The 21,184-nt window shown below is 34.8% G+C and overlaps 1 protein-coding gene across 1 annotated transcript in view; it reads right to left on the bottom strand.

The window, feature by feature from the left end:
* Positions 1-646: 646 nt before the first annotated feature.
* ATRNL1 (attractin like 1) overlaps positions 647-21,184 on the bottom strand; it is a gene marked incomplete at both ends in the record, with an annotated part of 490,387 nt that continues 469,849 nt past the window's right edge. The window contains one exon of the mRNA XM_084290483.1: positions 647-771. Coding sequence (XP_084146609.1) covers positions 647-771 — 125 coding nt within the window. The remainder of the gene's footprint in view (positions 772-21,184) is intronic.

The following is a 21,184-nucleotide window of genomic DNA, read 5'->3' as shown; positions in this document are numbered from 1 at the left end:
TCTGAACCTTTTGCAAGTTTAAAAAAAAATAAATTTGAAATAATTTATTTTTTTTTTTTTAAATAGAATTTTCCTTTAAATATTACTTGTGGTATTCTCAGATTCTACCTATGCTAAACTCAAAAGTTGCCTACCTATCTTGGGCAATGGTAAAAAAACACCAAAATCCAAATGATCCTCTGTAGTTCCTGCTTACTTGAAAGACATCTTAATTCTGATTACAAGGAAAGAACTTTACAATTCTCATTGTTACATTAAGCAATACAAAAATGTCCTTTAGTTTCCTGGAATTTGCTTAATTTTCAATTATACAATTTCCTTCTACATTACAAAACAACATACATTTTTCCTAGTTCTGCTGAAGGATTTTCCCTACTCTGATTTGTTCAGGATTAAGAATGCTAGGTATTTTATTTAATCTATTGTTGATATCAGAATCCACTCTTTTCATTAAAGCTCATCAGATATACCTACCATAAGTCTGTTCTGCTTTGGGGTATAGTAGGCCGTGTGACTAACAGAGCACAGTACCTTATATGTTCATTCATAGATTTGCCTCCATAAAAACTGAGGCTGTAGTATAGCTTTCAATGGAAGCCATTTAAAAAGAAAACATTACAGAATATACAATTGAAGTTGTTGAATCTCAGACACAAGTTCCTTGACGTGTTGAAAGATGATGTTTTCGATTTCTGACTCCTGAACTCTTATCTTTACAATCCGCAGGTTTTTGTTGTGAAATGTCTATCAGTGCACTTGCAATTGCAAGACCTGTAAGATAAATAAAGGGAAAACAGAATTTAATGCCCAGCTTTCCTGAGAAGACTTCCAAAGCAGTGTGGTGGTACCTTTCATGCAGTTTTTATACTTTCACAGAAGAGATCAGCTTTAATTTAGAGGCAGGTAACCAAGTTCTCTCTTTCTGAAATGATACCTGCTAACAATGAAGAAACAGGAAGAAAGTGCAGTTAGTAGACTAGACTGGGAATCAGGAGAGCCATATTCTGTGTAAGTTTCCTATGGATTCGTTGCGTGATCTCAGCTTCACCTCTCCTTATCACCATTTTCTTGGTTATGTGGACCAGAAGCGATCTGACATGGATTTTCTCTTAATAAATGTTTATGCACTGCATTTAGAAATAGATGAAGCTAGCATATCAGAAAGTAAGGGCAAAATGTAGACCATAGTTAGGACACAACTGTACCCTTGAATGAACTGTACCCTTTTCAATATATGTGCTTTCCTGTCCCGAGAGGTTATTATTTACCATGAATAAAAACATATGAAAATATACTTCCAGAATGCATAGACTTATGAACAGACAGTGAAGCATGATGATGTTGAACTGTATTAATTCTAAATGTGGTCAACTCACACAAACTCTTCCAAACTGTGGTTAAATTGTCAATATTTCACAACCTGTTATAAACGTAACACAGCATTACAAAGGGCGTAGACAGGCACGCCTAGGAAATGAGTAGTTTAAGAATTTACTATCATTTTATTGTTACTGAAATGTTTAATCAATGGTAGTTTTGTTTGTTTGTTTGTTTGTTTGTTTGTTTTTAATTCACACAGGTGATATTTCAATTAAATGGATTAGGACTATTCACATCATTCATGTGTTATACTCCACCACGGCCACAATAAAACAGTTATATTTGCAAAAGTACATTTAAATATGCGCATAATATAGGCCAAGATTGTGCTGCTTCTCATACTCCCCAGTACATCACAGTCTCTCAAGTATCCTGAAGAATTTATGCAATTGCAAATGGTAACACTATATTCTTTACTTCACAAAAATGTTGCAACAATTAACTAATGTGCATACAGCTTTTCGAACATTCATAGCACTATAATGTAAAATGCTAAGTACAATAATCATTGCTGCATTTCAGGATATGTAAGAGCCAAGATTAATTAAGTCTTTTTTCTCACATACACATACATTTCCTGGCATGAGCCAGTGATGCTTTAAATTGGACTTTGATAGATGAAATTTTTGAAATCTTCAAGGCACCTTTATCAGCTGTATCTGGTAATAGAAAATTCAAAGATAAAATCAAAACAATGCTTGCTTACACATGATCCTGGTTTTAACAACTAGGCTTAGAGAGTATGCTAAATGGAATGAATATTATTAGGAAAACAGACTTTCAATTTTTTTATAAGATAATTTAAAATGTGCTTGGATGCATGATGCTAGCCTCACTTTACATAACAATTAACAAAAAGGAAGAACTATTTTCTTCAAATCTAATGCTGCATACCAGGATATGCTGGCATGCTGTTAGAGTTCCATTAAAATCAGGTCACTCTTAGAAGATCATTTTTCAAACGTCACACAAATCATCTGATGAAATTCATTTATTATGTTCTCTAAGCCCTGCATAGTTCCTTGTTATCAAAGCAATACAATTAACTGGGAGAACAATTCATTATTTCAGACTGGCGGTCTAAAGGAATTTCATTTACCAAGTCAAGCTGATACACAGACACTGCAAGCAAGCAGAATTTGCATCAAAATATAACAGCAAAATTGATAAAAATGCTGTGGCTTAAATATTCATTAAAAGAAAAACAACAAACTTTCCCTTTATTTTACGGGTTTTGTATCTAAACAACAAATGTGACTACTTTTATAGTCATTAAGTTGGAATTGTAAAACCTGTAATACTTTATATCTGTTGCCCCTGTTCATAAATTATTCCATTTACCTGCCTTCCCTGAACACTGCCAGATAAACATCCTACTTACCAAACTGGTATTTTCTGAACTAGTATATGGTTTCTGCTTGCTTCTGACTCTTAAGTATGGTGGCAGAAAGGAACAGTGGAATAAGTAAACATGACACAAGCAGAATCAGTGGGTCACCTTTAATAGTCTAATTTCTCAAAATTCAAGCCTACCTACAGAACCAGTCCTATTTTTAAGTTTAGTTTGTTTTTCTACTAAATGTTATAGAAATAACCTGACCTAGTTCTGCGAAGCTAAAACAATCTGTAGCTTGTTTTATGTATATATATGGAAAGATCATTAAGAAGTGAGCCCAGTCAAATACATAAGTGGAAAGTTTATTTTTGTAAGACATAATTGCATCCACAATGAGAAAAAGACCAGAGAAAGCAATACAAACTTGGTTATCTTTAGCAGAACTATTGTCTTTCCTAATGGAAGTTAAATGGTAATAGTTTATTCTCAGGAAGTAAGTGTCTAATCATAAAATTACTGGTGTGTGAATTTTTTATATTTTTCATACAATTATGCAAAACAATTAATAAGTACAGGAATAAAATATAGCACATCAAATGAGATTGCCTTCAAAAGCATGTTCCCGATTTATATACAAACAGCACTTTAATTCTGCATTTGAACAAAAGCATTGGAAAAAGTCATTCATTTTGAGATGCTCTCCTCCCAGTCTCTGTAAAAACAGGCAGTACTATATATTTTAATTTTCCAGCAAAACAGCTTCATTAGGCGTGAAAGGTTAATTGCAGGTTTAAGTGCAGTTCAGGGAACAGTGCACGGGTCTGTAGTGAATAGCACAGTCTGCTACAGGAAGGCTGAGTGCTATAAACTGTTTGCCCCGCTGAAATGTTTTACTACCTCATTTACTAACTGTCTTCTTTTACTGCTTGTATTTGTAGTTCTTCTAAACCTTTAATAGCTACAGTTTTATTTCACTGTAATCAGATTTAAATGGAAATACCCATGCTGGGATGTTTAAATGCTTTTCCTCTGATTGTATACAGCTACATTTGTACTGATGTAAGGCTACGCTATCTCTCAAAGTAGAAAAAAAACTAACATTGAAAAAGTTAGTCCTACATGCTGGCTTGCATATTTAAAACCCTTTTCTCCTCCTCTATTGTTCATTTTAATGAGAAATACATCGAGTTCTTCCTATTATTTTGTTAAAAGTAAGGGAACAAAGAATGACCCCAGATTCGTGGTTTGGCAGGTAATTGGAAATGTTGTGTGTGTGGTTTTTTTTTTTTTTTTCAATTTAAATATGTATTATTTGGAGATAACAATTGGATAGATGTCTTCACTTGATTACATTTTACACTTTTTCATTGCCACACACAATCAGAAAATTCAGAATGCTGAAGGCAGTAAAATAACTACAGCTCATGTAGATCAATTAGAATTGATATTTTAACCAATATTATTGTAATTGCTTAAGGTGACCTTAAACAATGAAAATAAAATGACAGCTACCATACAGAGAGACTTAAAGCATAAAAAAAGACCTGTGTAAACCATATACCATTACTTTAATAGCTTTATTCTTCAGCACACAGCACTATTTGCATCACGTTTTTTTGTTGATTCTTTGAAGATCTGTTCCAGTACAATGCTCAACTAATAGTGGACTTAGTCCTTTTATTACAAAGGATATGTTATTTTAACACTTTTCATATTATAAGGTGCAATGTCTATGAATATCCATACAAGTGGATCTACACAGTTTGAAGACATATTGAGAAAGTCATGAGAATTAGTCTCTAGTGTCTGAGGAAGACGACCATCACATACAGTGAAGACAAGTTCATGCTTATATCAATAAAATTAGAATTTTTATGAGGTCTGTAAGTTATCATTATTTCAAGTCTATAAAGACCTTTTTTTATACATACACAGCACATACATTGCATGTTTAAAAATGACATATTTATATACAAAAATACTTCATTAAAAATGCAGTCTTTTATTATCTACTTCTTAATTTGATCACCATAACCTTTGTGGATAAAATCCAGGACAGTGTGCATTTATACTTTATAGGAAACATATACAGTAGCTATAGTGGTTATAATGGCAGAGGAATAGAACTTTCAAAAAGATCTTGGCAAGTGTTTCTGAATATCCACTGAAACAATTCTCTCACTTTCTATACAACATTGCACTAGGTGTATTCTTATTCAGTTTAGTTGTTTGATAAAATTTTCAGGATTGTCTGGTACTTCCTATACTTTTCCTGTTCTCTCATTAACCATTTTTTTTTTTTTCAAAAAAAACTTGTGATTAGTTTCCATAACTAAAAAGAACAGAATGTTTGTCCTACATGCTCATACGCCTGTGCTGTAGAGCAAGTCATGTGGGGAGACAGAAGGCACATCAGGTGGAACCAAGAGAAGAATTCCGGATTCAAAGGAGTGATCCACAAAATCTTCTCCTAACCACATACAGATCTGATACTTAAATAACTACTTTCAATAAGAAAAAAAGAATCATCTGAAACTCAGCATCATGCATGGCCAGAGGTACCATGGAGCTGTATGTCAAGACAGAGCGAAGTTAATATCATAAAATGGTCCAATCCTGCATGTATATCTGAGTGTCCTGCTCTAGCAGGTGTGCCTAGACAATATCCAGAAATCACAGGCTTAGTCATGGAGAACAGCCGTCTTAAGCAACTGCCAAGAAGAGTAAGTATCTGCATTACCTTTCATGTTGAAATGTTATTATTATTATTTTTTTTATTTATTATTATTATTATTTTTTTTTAAGGACAAGCTGACAGCACCTCAAAATCACAATCTTGTTATGGGCCTCTCTTCCTGTTTGGTGCATGGATATGTATTTTAAATTGACACTACTCTTACTATGAGAAAGATATATTTTAAAAACTAAACTAACTAGGAAATTACTTTGGGCAAGTAACCTCATCATTTCTTTTTCAGTGATAGTTTTTTCTAGATGGGAAGACAGCCAGGAGACCAGGAGGTATAGTTTTCTTTTCTTATGCATATAACTTAATTAAATAAGTAAAATATGAGACAGAGCTTAAACCATAACAATAATAAACTAAATAATGATAGTGTGGAATTAAATAGACACACACTAGGAGAGAGGAGATGTCATGCTCTTTTGCATTATACCCTTGGTATTTAGCAATAACAGCTATCTATGAGGGGCTAGGAAACTCGTATTCCCAGAATAGACTTATAAATTGCTTGCTGTCAGTTTGTGGGAAATGCAGACTATACAATAAAGGATCTTTTATGAAATGTTCAGCCTTTCCCAATTTTTCTCATTTTGAAAAGGAAATGGCCCTACATATTTGTGTGAAATATTTGTGTTCTGAGAGGCTGCTAGTGATTTTTTGTGTACGGTCAGGCAGTTTTCCCTTCCTTTTCAGTGTGAGATATTTCTAGTTTAGTTTGTAACGCAGGTCTGTGCAATGTCTGGTGCCTTTAAACTATCCAGCCAGCCAGTGGCTGAGACAGCATGCACTGTTTGGTCTCTGGCTACAGGCAGATGGGGATTGGCAAGGGGCATGCTAACTTCCCAAGGACAGCCGGAAGGTCAGAGTACATGTATGCTAGGGTAATCTGCGCCAATTTTCATGGCTATCCAAGCACTTTGGGGTAGGTCTTTTCTGTTCAGCAGGGCAAGCAAATACTGTAGTGACAAAGGGAATGTAGTGAGATGTTGGAGGCACCATGGAGGTAGGTTGGGACTGGTGCAATCTCATGTTGGTTAGCTTAAAGCTGTTTTTTCTCTCCTGCTTTCCTGAAATCAAAGAACGTAAGATTATAATTAATATAATGAAATTTAATGTATTAATTAAATTAATATAATTAATTTAATACAATAATATGAAATTATTGCAGTTTGCTGGACTGCATCATCAGTACTGTGTGCCTGGCTCAGCGAAAGCAGTGCAGAAGGATGCAGAAATATGCTAAACAAGTGGGAAAGAAAGATCAGGATCATGGCTAAACCGAGCTGGGAAGTGAACTCTCATTTGGAACTGCCCAAGAGATAATAAGTAACGAAGGGTCTTGAAGATGAATAATGATATTTGAAGCAATAGGAAAAGGAAGTCCATGGAGCTACTAAAAATTAATTTTGTGATAAACCAACTAGTCAAGAAAATGATCTGAAATAAATGTGGTTAAGATAGCATTTGCTGAATGTGGCAGTAATTCAGAAGTAAGATGCAGAGATCCTGAACAAGGGCTTTTGTTTTGCAGATGCAGAGGGAAGATAGTGCTTTAGAGAGGCTGCAGCAGCAGCAGCATTCAGCAAGGCCACCGTATCAGTCTGGTTGTGGGGAAGCAAAAGAACCATAGCGGGCAAGAATGCTTGGGCAAGACCAGAGGGACAGCAAGGGTAATGGTGCCATTAACAGAGTTGAGGGAAAATAGTGGAATAAGAACTGAACACAAAGAAATGGAAAATCTTGTGGGAATGAAGAATAAACTACATAAAGTAGGTTTGTAAATGAAGCTTAGGGTAACATAACCTGTTGTGATGTGTAATGCAAATCCAACTGTATAGAACAGGGACTTTCATTGAAGTCAAATACATGCATTTTTTACAAAGGAAATAGGAAATGGAACCACCAATACTTTTTAGATTTCTGATACATTATTTTGCCAGAAACTATCTTTAAATTTGAAAAGGAAAGCTAAGCTGTGATGGTTAAAAAAAAAAAAAAAAAAAAGAGTACTAGTTATATATTTCTTGGACCTTATTCTCTGGGACTTCCTGGTAAAGCTTGTCACAGATTTATCAGTGATATTAAGAATATGACTGACTCCAAAGACTGGGGGGGAAAAATAATTGTAGTTGACTGCTGAGTCTGAAGATAAAATGTTTGTCTCAAAACCTCTTATTGACTCACTGTAGATATTAAAATATGCTTGGGGAATGGTTAAATTTAGACCAGTTGAGTAATAGCTTCTAAAGCTGAAATACTTATCAGTACTAAATTTCAATTAATAAAGCAGGCATCAAATTTAGTCAGTAAGTATATTCTTCTCACAGAATAGCAGAGCTAAGAGAATTAAAGTTGCTTAATGTTTTTCTCTAAGGTGTTTTACCTTGGCACTAGTTACAGACAAGTAATCTGTTGTTAGACCATTATTTTATTCCCTTTATAATTCTTGGACCTTTGACCACAAATAGTGATTACATAAATCTGTGAATGCTCTTAACTATTCCATTGCTTTTCTCAACATGGCTAATTTTATATAAAATAATGGAAATTTTTCTTCATAAATAATATTTTTTACATTAAGAAAAAAACAACAATTACTGCATAAATAATTTTGCATTTTATGAGGCGTTCTCTGCCTTGCATTTCTAGAATGTAAGTTAAAATCTTAAACAGGCACATCAGTAGCAAAATATGTTTACATTTTAGGGGTAAAAAGCAAATTTTTGGATACATTTTCAGAAATCTATAATTTAAATACATGAATGGAAAACCACCTGTTACACAAATTGTTATTTTAAGTTACTAGGAAAATAAGAGGGGGTGTTTTTTAACTGATGACTATTAAAAACAGTTAAAAAGAATAATCTGCTTAGAACATGTGCAAACTTCCTGCCAATTAACTCCACTGCCACTGCATGTTTACACATCATGCATTAAAATGCATGTAATTACACAGGGTTCCATAACAGACAGTAATATTTAAAACATTCAGATTTATTTTTTTTTTTCACAAAAAACTACTAAATTTTCAGTTTGATTACATCTTCTTTCCACTGAATGGTTTATCCATATGTTATGAAAAACATCTCTATTCTTGTGATGTTGTGCACCGGTTTAATTTGTTTTCAAGAAAATCACTATAAACTAATTTTCTACTCTGCAAGAATTTGGTGAGATGCATTAATCATGCCAGAATCTAATTTGGTCTTGTAAACCCATTGCTGTAGAAGAGAAAAAGATATACTTAAAGTACCAAAGAAGCAATATTTTCACTCGCTTTTAGCTATACCTGGGTAAATACAAATGAAATTCTAATTGGTTTTGTTTAGAAGTTAGTATCACAGATGGGGTTAGTTTATGAACCTCACCATAGCAATGAGACACATTTGGATTGCTAAAGCCTCCTCCAGACCAGTACACCTAAGTTTACTCATATAGCATTATTTTACTTTGTCTCCACCTTCAGCCATCTCCTTTGAATGGGATCCTGCATGCCAAAGGTAAAGGTATGGAAACTCTAAAAATCTGTAAGTTTCAGTTACATTTTTAAAGCTTTTTAAACCAAATCCACTCATGCAAGTTGGACAGTTTAACCACTGTGATGAAAGCTAAAGCCTTACTAAACATCCTGAATAGGATGAACACCTGTGAGACAAAGATTTACCATTTATATCACAGGGTACACTAGAGAATACAGTGCTGAACTGTCATTTCAGGCAATTAACTAATCAGAAAACCTGTGTAAATGTGAGTATCTGCGAAAAAGAGAGAAGTTTTAGGCATGACTGAACAATCAGGGAATAGTCAAATGGAGACAAGGCAGAGAGATTCAGTGGGGTTTGCTTCCCTCCAGAGAGGCCTTACTTGCAGAAGGTGATTTAAAGCAGACCTCTTCATGTCTGTAGAGGAAATCTGGGGTGATTAACCTCTCCAGGTGTAATTCAGTTTTTGTGAATACCTCCTTAATGTTCCATCTGGGTGATAACAAATATTTTTAGATTTGCAGCTTTACTACTCTTACACTCTATTTCTCTCACTGCCATTCCTCTGCTGTGCAGTTTATTGCTCTGATATCAGACCTCTCCTCTCCCCAAAACAAAACACACAACCATAAAGACAATAGGTTCAAGGGCCCAACAGGGGCCAATTCTACTCCCACCAGAGATAATACAATACTATTTACATTATCATTTACTTTTAAGGAAGAAGATCAGAGTTGTAATCCTCAAAGATGCTGTGTGTTGTTTCTCATTCTGGCACCTTTATTTTGCAGATGCTGTTATATTTTCCACTGTCAAAAAAATTATTTAAACCAGAAAGTGATGAATACGTTCATACAAACAAATGATTACAGTTCACCAGAAATTCAAAAGGACTCTCAAAAGATTAATCAGAAGTAGGTATGCTATCTGCAGTGCTTTTCCCATAATGAATTCTCTCATAAGTTTTGCTTTCCAAGGCTGACAAAGTACTGGACTTGTTTTCCATTGCCAACATCCTGCTGCAATATATCATTGCTCTAACCACTGTTTGGCTTATAATTTGGTTTTGGCCAAATAACAAAGCCAGTTTTTCAGTATTCTGCTGATTTCTACAACTAGACATTCAGTACATCCCCAGCTCCATAGCCAGCAGTCACTGTGACAAAACAAACGATCTTGGGAGTGTAACATAGAATTAAGTCAACAGGACAGAAAGTGTGCCCAGAATTTTGAAACATATTTTGGAATATTACTAACATGACAACATCCCTAGCTTCTCTAACACAAGGTTGCTTCTAAGTTTGGTACCTATTAATGCCCAAGTATAAAGAAGCTTCAGAAGTAAGCAGAAAATCTTGGTAAAATCTGAAAAAAAAAGCTCAGCCAATAAAAATGCAAATAAATAAATAAATAAATAAATCAATAAATCATAGAAATTGCTCTATCAGATTCCTGCACAGTGCTGAGAGAGAATAATGAATAATTCTGAAGGGGACTCTAGTATATACAGGTAGGCTATATGGCTACTGATTTATTCTTCCTGAATCTTCTACAGTGTACTGAATGCACCATATTATAACTTCAACAAGCAAAATGACACACTTAGACCTGGTTATTATCAAAATGTATGGAGAAAAATATTCCATTTCAAACAGTCTGTTTGCAATTTATTACATACCATTGGCTCTAAACAGTCAATATAGATAAATATCAGTAAAATGATAATAGCAGAGCACAGTCTCTGTTTGCATGACACATGCAGATAGAGCAAATGCCCGAAATGGTGAGATACTAATACTATGATTGTGCATCACTGAAAATATATTATGTTCCCTAGGCATCCTTCCTAGCTGGGAGAGAAAAAAACAGAAAACTGGCAGGAGACAGGGACGGTTACCTTGCTCTATGTGTACTCACACTCCAACAGATGACAAGTAGCACTCATTGTCTCATTTACCAATCCTATTATAAAATTTGAAATATATATACCATATTATGGTACAAATATTACAAAATGATAACTTTTTTTTCATTTGAAAAATTTCTGCACACCACCACTTTATCCAACAAACAAGGTAAAGTCTCTCACTCATTTTTTATTGAACAAGACTTTTGCAACTAGCTGGATTTGAAAATAAAAGGTAGAAATTGGGTGAAAGATAACAATCCAGAAGTTCTCATAAAGCCAGTTTCCTAGCAAAGTCAGCTCCCAGAAGATGTCAATGTAAATGAAACAGGTACTGAAGAGTTTCTACAGCTGCCCTTCCTCATCACTAACCATGGGACTACCATGGGACTAAGAAGTGGCAGAAATGAAACCAGGGAGAAGATGATGTGGCAAGGGTGACTTTCTGGTTAGGCCTTTCCAATGCCAGAATCATTCTTTGTGACAACAGGCAAAATTTAGAGCAATTCTGTGCATTGTTCTTCATGTTATTTTCATCTAAAAGTGAAGCACTGTATAAAGTGCCCTGCTAGTTTGTATTTCCAGGATGTGATTAAGAGATATTTTTCATTTGTGTATTTTCAAAAACTTTTTACTATGTGATGAAGGAGAAATAAACCTTCAGCAGGACATTAGAATTCCCTCACTTCATTTTATCTAAATCTCCCATCTGTTTTTTAAAAGCAGAAATTATGTTGTCTTCTACTTTCTATTGAACTGCAGACCTTTTCGCCCTGTATTTTTTCCCATATGCTTTTTGATCACATGTGGAAAACTTGGCTTCATCTCTCATTTCCTGATCTTCTATATTTCAATTATACTTTAATGGCTGTATATACAGTGATGATGACACAAGAGTGTGTTGTGAATGAAATCTGCTTTGTACTATCCCAGCTTCTGAGAAGTGCTACAATTTGAGTTGCTTTCTTCTGTAGCCTCTGAAGTGCCTTCTATAATATGATAATGCAATAAACCCTGAATCTGCTCTTCCCTTTGCAATGCAATCCAGCATTCTGTTTCCCATAATACTGCTACATTACAATTTGCAACTATAAATAATTATCCCAAGTTATAAAGATAAAATATAAAACTTTAAAGCAATACCATTAGACACCATACACTTGAGACTCTGAAGCAACTATAAGCAAACAATAATTTTCATAAAGAATAGAAAAGACAGTGATAATGAAAAGCTTGTTTCCTGCTTCGGACTAGTTCCAAAAGCTTGCCACAAGCTTGGGTGCAAAGAATTGAAATGGTACGTAGCACACCACACCTTGCTTCTATCTTAAAAGGTAAGGGGAAAAAGGGTTGTGAGAATGGGATTTGGCAACGTGTGAGATTTTATAATGCTAATTCTCTCTCAGACAGGTCAGAGATGAGAGGGGCTTCTTGAAACTTCTACAAGGTTTGTGTTCAGATGCAAGAGTGTTTGTGTTGGATATGTCTGTTCTATCTTGTCTGGACAAGCATTCAATATAAGGACAATGGAATATATAGGATTCCTGGCTTTTCCCTATACTATTTTTCATTGCCTTCCCTCCAAACAGCTCTTCGTCTCTTCATTTTCTGTTCTTTTGCTTCTTGTTTCATTAGTTGTGAGTCACCCCACTATTTAACTGCCTTTACAAAGTACTTGTTTTTCTATAACTAGACTTTGAATAATCAGGAATTCTCTTTGTGCATCTGATAGTTACTCAGATTTTTCTAATTTCCTTCCACATACTTTCATCTCTCTGGATTGTAATAGTGTAAGGAGGTAGAGGTATGGCAGGTTTTAAAAACTGCCTGCATCTTAACAATCATTTCTATTATTTGTCCTTCTGACTTCTCATTTTAGTGAGAAATTCTTTTCCAAGAAAAATCTACTATTTACAAAGAGAGATAAAAATAACTGTTCATGTTTGAACTATTATCTAAATATTTCTTTAAGAGTGATGGAGAAGATTGGTAATAATCTAAATACAGCCAGCCTTATTTCATTATTCGAGCCCCATAGGTGCTTTAAAAACAATATTTTCTTTCCAGAATTTAAAAACTGTGTGCTAACTAGTGCACATTTTTTTCTGCAACTTTTCATCTTTCATGTGTTCAACTACTTTCTCTGTTCATGCTGCAAAAGGGATGGAAATATATAAATAAATATATGTATATATATTGTGTATATATATTGTGTGGAATGGCTTCAATAATACAGCTATCATTTGTGCCAGTGAGAGACATCCATGAAGCTGCTGAAGGTCTGCGGGGGCTGAGGAAGTGTGGTTTCAGACCTCACCATACCCAACAGGATGGATTTCAAGAGGAGGCTAGGAGGCTCTTACAGGAAGACAGACTTTAGGTTGAGGTACATTGCTGCTATGCTCAGTTGAAGATGCATATGCTCATGAATTTAGACAACTGGGCACTCCATCTGGGATGAAGTCAGGTTATAGTCTTTGCATTTTCACCTGGAATACCAGCAGTTCCATCTGATCCAGACATGAAGAATTCTTTGGTGCAGTAAGTGTGTAACCGTATAGAGACCTAAGGCTTGGTAGGAGAAATATGGCCCCCAAAATTAAAACCCTGACTTAAACAAAGTTGACTTTTCAGATTTCTTTGAAATAATAGATCTTTCAAGTTCTATTATTTTCCTATTAGTTTCCTAATGCCATCATTCAATGAGAGGTTGTTTGGTATCACACTGACGTCAGGACAGGTCTTTTATAAATATAAGGCACTTTTATTTATTGCAAAGTTGTGCAATCCCCCTGAAAATAATTCATTTACATTTAGAGTATTGAAATTACTTGCAAAAGGCAACAACTTCTGGAGAAACATTCTGAAATCAATATATGTTTTGAGTTACTGAAAGACTTTAAGACTAGGCAAAAACATTACAGATTGTATTTGGCTATGTGAGATGAGAATGGAACTTCAGATATTTCACCTGGGGTGACTAATGTGTTCTGTGTAAATTTTATAGGCATTGACCTCCCACAGCATCTACTCAGGCACAAATAGCACAGAAAGTCCATTGAAAAAAGGGTTGTCCTCTCTGTGGGGTTGTCCCTTCCCTCGTCCTTTGGGGAAAAAGGTAACAGACTAAAAACTGTGTTTGTGGGCTGCCCAGAGGACCACACTCCATGGTCAGTTGTATGTCATGTGTAATTCTTTAGGTTAGATTAGGTAGATGTTTGTACATCGCACCTTGTAATAAGGTCCCAAGCAACAGTGAGACCTCTGGAAGCCTAAAGAATATTAATAATAATAATAATAATAAAAATAATAATAAATAGAAATGACACTGGTAGCATCAGAGGTATTTGTGAAGCTTTGGAATGACCACAAGAAAGATGGCATAATATTACTGGTACAATGTATACTGAAACAGCTTGGAAAAAACAATTTGGGAAAAAAACACAATATGAATATAATGAATGAGCCTTTATTCCAGATATGAAAGTGTTTCTGATACTGACAAAAGAAGTTACAATATTTATCATTCTAGGATCGCAGGGGACAAAACAACAATATTAAATCATGAGAGGTTTTATTTGTGAATTGGCATTGTTTTCTTTCCCTTGTGATACCAGAATGATAAATGCTTTGCATTGTGTAGAAAAGAAAAAGTTTGATACTGGCTGTGAATTCTATATATTCATGCTACAATTTTTGAGAGGTTTGGCAAAATCCTAATAAGTACCAATGTTTACATTAAAGGTGCTAGTAAGCATTTTTATTTTCTTTTCCCCTCATCTGCAGTTTATTTGAGAGTTCCCTTCCTGATATTATATTTTCTACAGCAGATGAAACAAGATTCAGTTATCAGAGTTCTTAGGATAACTGCTGGGAATATTGCAGAAGCACAATGTGATCAAAGTGGATGCAAAAGCAATCCCCAAATGACTAAGGGCAAAACTGCATCAGTCCCAGAACTGCAGAAAGAGCTGATGTGTAAGAGACATATTAAACACTTGCATTTGAATTTTTAATATTGCAAATAAATGTCACAGCGTTTTCATGAAAAATCTATTTGTCCTGAATGCGACTCATCTGCTACTCCTTACTATAGATTGTATCTTTTACTTTTTGTCTATCTTTAGCTCTTGCTGAACACTCTTGCAGTTCCAACCTCTGATAGGAGGTTATGGTTTATTTAAATATTTTTCTTACATTTTATGTATTCAAAAGCTAACACAATGCATTCTGGTGATAGCATGAGAGTTAACATGCTTTGTTGCTAATATTTTCAAATGCAAGTAATATCTTCTGTTTGCACAGTTACGGATGAATATGGTGCATCACTGTGCCATCTAGTGTGACTCAGCTTTGAGAGCCTCAGGACTTGGCTCTGCCTCCAGTGCCCCAAGTACACTTGGCTGAGTTTTTGAGCCAGTAAATACCGCATGTGTAAATAAATATATAAATAGTAATCTGATTTCCAAAGATACATGAGCATGACCACAACAAAGGATTATTTTATAATGGTGCAATTCTATGCATGCTCTGGGTGCCAGGGAAAAATTCCTAGAACACAGACAATTTTATCACACAGATTTCAGTTACTAGGTAAGATACAGTTAAAAATAAAATACAAAATTATATAAGATATATTTTTTTGCATGTTACATATAGCAGCATGCATGGATAGAATGACTCTAAAATAACCAGAAGTGTTTTGATATTCTTTTTCTGTGCAATTATTATTACTGTTTCTGAGCCATCTTCTTGCAACCTCTGTCAACCCCAGTAAGGGATAAAGGTCCCACTGTTTCGGGTGTACTACATGAAATGCACGAAAAAGTTTACAGTATAAACTACTTCCCACTGTGCTTAAACTTACATGCTCAAAGAAACATGCTCAGACCTCCTTAACCCATGAGCTGACTATGAAAATTTAGCTAGATTTTTCCCTTAGGCAATAACTTACTAGGCAATAAAAGTTCTGCAAATCACTATCAACTCTCAGTTACACTGTATAGTTTGGAGGCTTCAAATTATGTTTCTGACATCCCGTTACACAGCTGCTATTGAGCAGACCTTAGTGAAGAGCTGTATTAATGAGACAGAAGGAACACAATCTACCTCACTCATGACTATCTACATTGGCCATGCATTTCTAACACAAGTGAAAAATACTATTTTACATTTAAAATTGTCTATGTAAATACCATGTAGGTCTAAGGAGCAATAATATTTCATTAATCAAAGTTGTTTTTTTTTTGCTTTTTATTTTTTTCAGAGAGAAATGGACTAAATTATTGTGAAAACTAATAAATGCATAAGTTGCAAAATCCAATTACTTGTATAGTCAATTTTAATATCAGAATGAGCTATTTTAAAAATAGTTTATGCTTAGAGTTGAGCATAGAATACCTACATAAAAACTATTTGTAGTTTTGACCACTTACAACATTAGCACAAAAATTCTGAGAAACTTTCAGTAACTACACAAGTTTTGTGTAGAAAATCACACATACAGAAGTTACAATGAAAAGTCAAGAAGTTTCCAGATTTTGATAGATTTCTGGCTGAATGTGTCAAAAGATAAGCCTTGACACTGGCAGGCAGTCTCCCTTGAAAATTTAGTTTCCGTATACAGAGATCTTCAGGTAAACCAATTTCTACTTTCACCTCTGCCTCCAAACGCTGGTCTCAAAGGACTTCATTTCAGCCAAGGCCTGTCAAAACCCCCAAATGCTTTTCATTACTGAATTCCTTCTGTATGTTCTCTGTCGGCTGTGTTAAAATAATAAATTCACAACTGATTGATTTTTGAAAAGGATAGTGCCCCTTCTATTCACCCACTGATTTGATTATTCCAACATGTAAAATTGGGGGCATATTTAAAGTTGTTGTTTGAAGTCAGTGCTTCCCATGTCATTTATGGGGCTTAAAGTAGTCACAGGTTCAAAAGGTATAATCAAATCATTTTCAGTAGGGTGTGTATGAGATTTTCAGGGTGTGCTCCATTCAGTGTGTATTCTTTTTAGTCATTAATATTACTGGTAATTCACTTGCAGGTATCCAGCACAGATGAGTTGTCCTGGTGTTTTTAATTGATGCTATAAAATAATAAAATTATATACTGTATTCTGATGTATCTGGGAGGAAATTGGAACATCTCTAAAATGTGATTCTAGAAAAGTGATTCTATACAGTTTTTTTCAGCATTAAGGGAGAAAAATCCACAAAAAAAAATCATACTGCTGGATTAATATGGCAACAGTAGTTATATTACAAGTAGAAAAGGCTCTTTTCAAATTGTATATGTAAATGGAGCTTAGTTTAGATGAAACAGTTACAAGAACACCTTAATGGAGGACAAGAAAGCAATTAACAATGAAAAGTCACTGATGCAAAAGATAGTCATAGAGATTAAAATCTTATTGAAACAAATGCTTCTTCATTTGATCATAATGAATTGAGCTGAAAGATCTGCAAAACCAGTTCACTGAACATGTAAGAAAAAACAATAATTTGTTACTCAATTATAGTACAAAGCTTTCTGACCAACACATTGTTCTACAGCACTAGGTAAATAGAAATAAGAATCTCGGGGAAACTGAATAACATAAGAGAATTAGACGCAGTATTATTTGAAATTGCAAAGAAGTAATTGTGAGAATATATACAGATATATCGATGTGTACAGTGCTTTAAAAACACTGGAAGAATATGCTTTATCCCAAATGGGCATAGCAGGAAGGATAATGTATTAGGATAGATGAAGCTAATAGTTCAGGTAAGAAAGTCACAATGGTGTGAGCTTAGGGCAAGCTGGGAATATTCTAAAACAAGAGAAATTACAGAGATGGAAGTGTGAAAGAGAGAGAGACCATTAAGAAGTAAAGACTGAGAGAGGCACATTACATGTGTGGGAACAGACTGTTAAATTAGAGAGATCAGGTCAAGATAGATTGGGTCTTTGTAATGGGGACAAAGGTCTCAAACTCATCCCCTTGGCCTTTAGGCACCTAGCTGATATCTGAGTCTGGAAGGCACCACGTCAAATTTGAAAAATAAGTGGAGGAAGGCATGTCCAAAGAGGAATCAAGATTGAAAGTGGGCTGAATTATCCTTTGTCAGGAGCTTTACAAAAGAAACATGAGTGATTAATTTAGTAACATATCTAAAATAGCGTGCACAAATTTTGTGAAACTGCTATATAAAGGTTAAAGGGCGAAACATTAGAAGACATAAATATCTGCAAAAAGAGCTGTCACCAGGAAATGCTATTAAACAAAGTATTTATGATGTACCTTTAAAAAATCTGTTTTTTTAAATGAGGCATATTTAATTTTATTATTTTTTTCTTGTTGATGCTTTGCCCCTACAGCTAAATATCAAGTTACTTGTCTAGGAGCCATAACGTAGGCCTTACTGAAAGAAAGCAGTGGCTTCAGAAAGGTTCTCCAAGCCAGAGGTCAGGTAAAGGGTCAGGTAAATGATTTGACCACATTTTGGAAGTTCGAAGGAAGGAACGATCATGTGATAAAAGGACTCCTTTGCTCTTCCAGTAAGAAAGATTTATCATCCAGGTATTGTGCCCAAATTCAGGAAAGCTAAATGACGTGAAACTAACGAAACTTTGATAAACACATTATCAGAGTAGCTAAGCCAAATCATTCATGTCTTGAACTCTAGAAATATTGAATCAAACAGAAACTCTGAAAGGCCAAGAGACTTGGAAGAAGATCACCAGCAGAAGAACCATGTCAGTAAAGCACTGGGAAAAAATATACATATATGGGAACAATTAAAAGAAAGTCAAGGTGCCTGGCTAAAAGTCAATAATATATATAATTATTCCAAACATATTTCGCTAATAATTTGCTAATGATTTTTTCTGTCAACATCACAAACTGAAGAAGTCTGAAAATATATTTCAATAATGTCAAGATGAAACAAATTATCTGAAAATATGGATTTCTACACTGCCTAGTAAATAAATTATCTCTAGCAAATGAAAGCAAAAACATGAAATAGGCCTCTAGAGGACAAAACCAAAATTGAAATCATCAAGCTATCTATATGTTTTGGGTTTGCCAGTCTGTAAACTATCAACATAAATCCCATCTGAAATTAAGCTGTAAACATCTAATATTATCAGATCACCATCTACTTGCACTTCACTCACCAAAGCTTTGAAGAAACTCAGTTGTGTGTTCATGCTGCATGTACATTTTCTAATACTCCTACTGATGTGCTACAAGCTTGATGTTATTAAGCCTGATGAACCTTGTTCCTTAATAGGAACAAACCCAAAGGGTAAAATTTAAGTATAAACAAAAAGACAAATCAAAAGGAAGCAGAATATATATTGTCTACAGAAAGGTCTTCTTGCGTTTTGGGCACTACATATAGAGCCTTATGTGAATCAAGAGATATAAAAAATCAGTTGTAATTCCTATTTAAAAGGAAAAAAAAAAAAAAAAAAGGAGATAGAGGTGGGAGAGGTGGGGAGAAATTGAACTGCAGCCACTCAGAGATACCTTATCCAGTGATCTGCTGCCAAAAAAAAAACCTGTACTGAATGCCAGGAGTGTATAAACAGGAACCAGACAGTGAATATATAGTAATATATAGTAGAAATTTGTGATTCTTGCTGTCACAATTAAATTGGTTTAGACATTTTCTGCATGACAAATCCCCATTAATTACATTTTGAAAATTTTCAGTCAATGGTTGCACAAGGTCTTCTCTTTGTTGTTTTCCTGTCCTCAGCATAAAAGGATCAGCAGACTTTGGTGCATGGTCCTCCACTGTCTAGACCTGTCTCTAATAGATTGTTCCTTGCCCTCCTTTGAAGCCATATGATAGAGTGAACCTCAATACTGCACTCAGAGCCATTAGCAGATGAACTCCATTTCCTCCTCTTAAAAAGGTAGCTTTGAGGGGAATTGTTTTGCAAGAATAAAAACTTCCTGTCAAATCAAAAAGGGGAAAGTAAGTGGGTATAGACTAATGTGGAGTCTCTGCTCTCGTGAGACCCCACCTGGAGTACTGCATTCAGCTCTGAGTCCACCAACATAACAAAGACATGGAACTGTTGGAGGCCACATTGGATGGGTCTTTGAGCAACCTGATCTAGTGGGAGGTATCCCTGGCCCATGGTGCGGGGTGGAACTGGAACAAGATGGTCTTTAAGGTCCCTTCTGACCCAAACCATACTATGATTCTATGATTCCAACATGAATGTTTTTCCTATCTGTTAGACTTTATTCCTCTCAATTTAAGAAAAATTCCCAGCAGAAACATCCAACTTTTTCACATGTGTCAGGACCTTACAGAGACTCCTGTCAACAGGGGAAGCGTCTGTCCTTTTATGGAAGCAGCTAACAACATTTCTAGTAGATCCATGACTTACACGTGTTTTTTTTTTTAACCTTTTGTCTGTTTTAACCAGTTGTCTTCCACAAAGACATTTATGGAAAGATGTGATCTGCACACGGCTTTCAGGAAACCAAACATTAGAATTGTAGAAAGACCCTCAAGTATAGCAGGCATTCACTTCAGTTTTCCATCAGCCTTGATGGGACTGTGCACACAAAAGCTTTCTTCTTTGCAAATCTCTTTCACAAACCAAGGCTAATACCATGGCCAGTGTCTAGACCAGAGATGCACAACAAGGAATAAAGGTTTTTATAAAATCTGACAGAATGGAAACCAGTATTATAAACATACCCACAACAAGGAATTCATTACCACTGCAGCATATGACATACTATTGTGCTAACCAGTAAGCATTGTAAGGTGAAATCAGGAGCTGGAAACTCTTTTTCCAACTCTCTGGGAATATACAGTTATACAATAGCTTTGAAGCAGGAAAATATTGTAAGCATATCCATATGTTTTTAACCTTAAACAGGGTTATCTACCACAGTATATTCTCATGCACTTTGGTACCAGTATGGGAAGGTTTATTATAGACTTTTAATCTGATCATGCATACCCCTAATTGTTTAAACTATAATTATAGAAGTTAAATTGTTTTGCCTGTTATGAAAAATGAGACAAAAACAGACATTAAATGCATGTAAAATAATAGAACTATTTCAATGGCACTAATTGCAAAACAATTTTAAAAAGCAGCTTTTGATGAAATAATTGTTTTAATTACACAGTATACTTTGGTTTACCAACTATAAACACTTCAGCTTTTAGCACTAAGATAATTTCATGTGTAATGTTTCACCCATTTTATTTAAAAATGTAAATAAACTAGAAGTATAAATCACCGCATAATGATTTTGGAACAAAAGAGGAGGAAAAGTGGTGATCTCTCTACGTCTAATAGTATACTACCACAG

Source organism: Netta rufina (genome assembly GCF_964035555.1).
Source record: "Netta rufina genome assembly, chromosome: 7".
NCBI lineage: Eukaryota > Metazoa > Chordata > Aves > Anseriformes > Anatidae > Netta > Netta rufina.
This window is presented reverse-complemented; position numbering and strand designations above follow the sequence as displayed.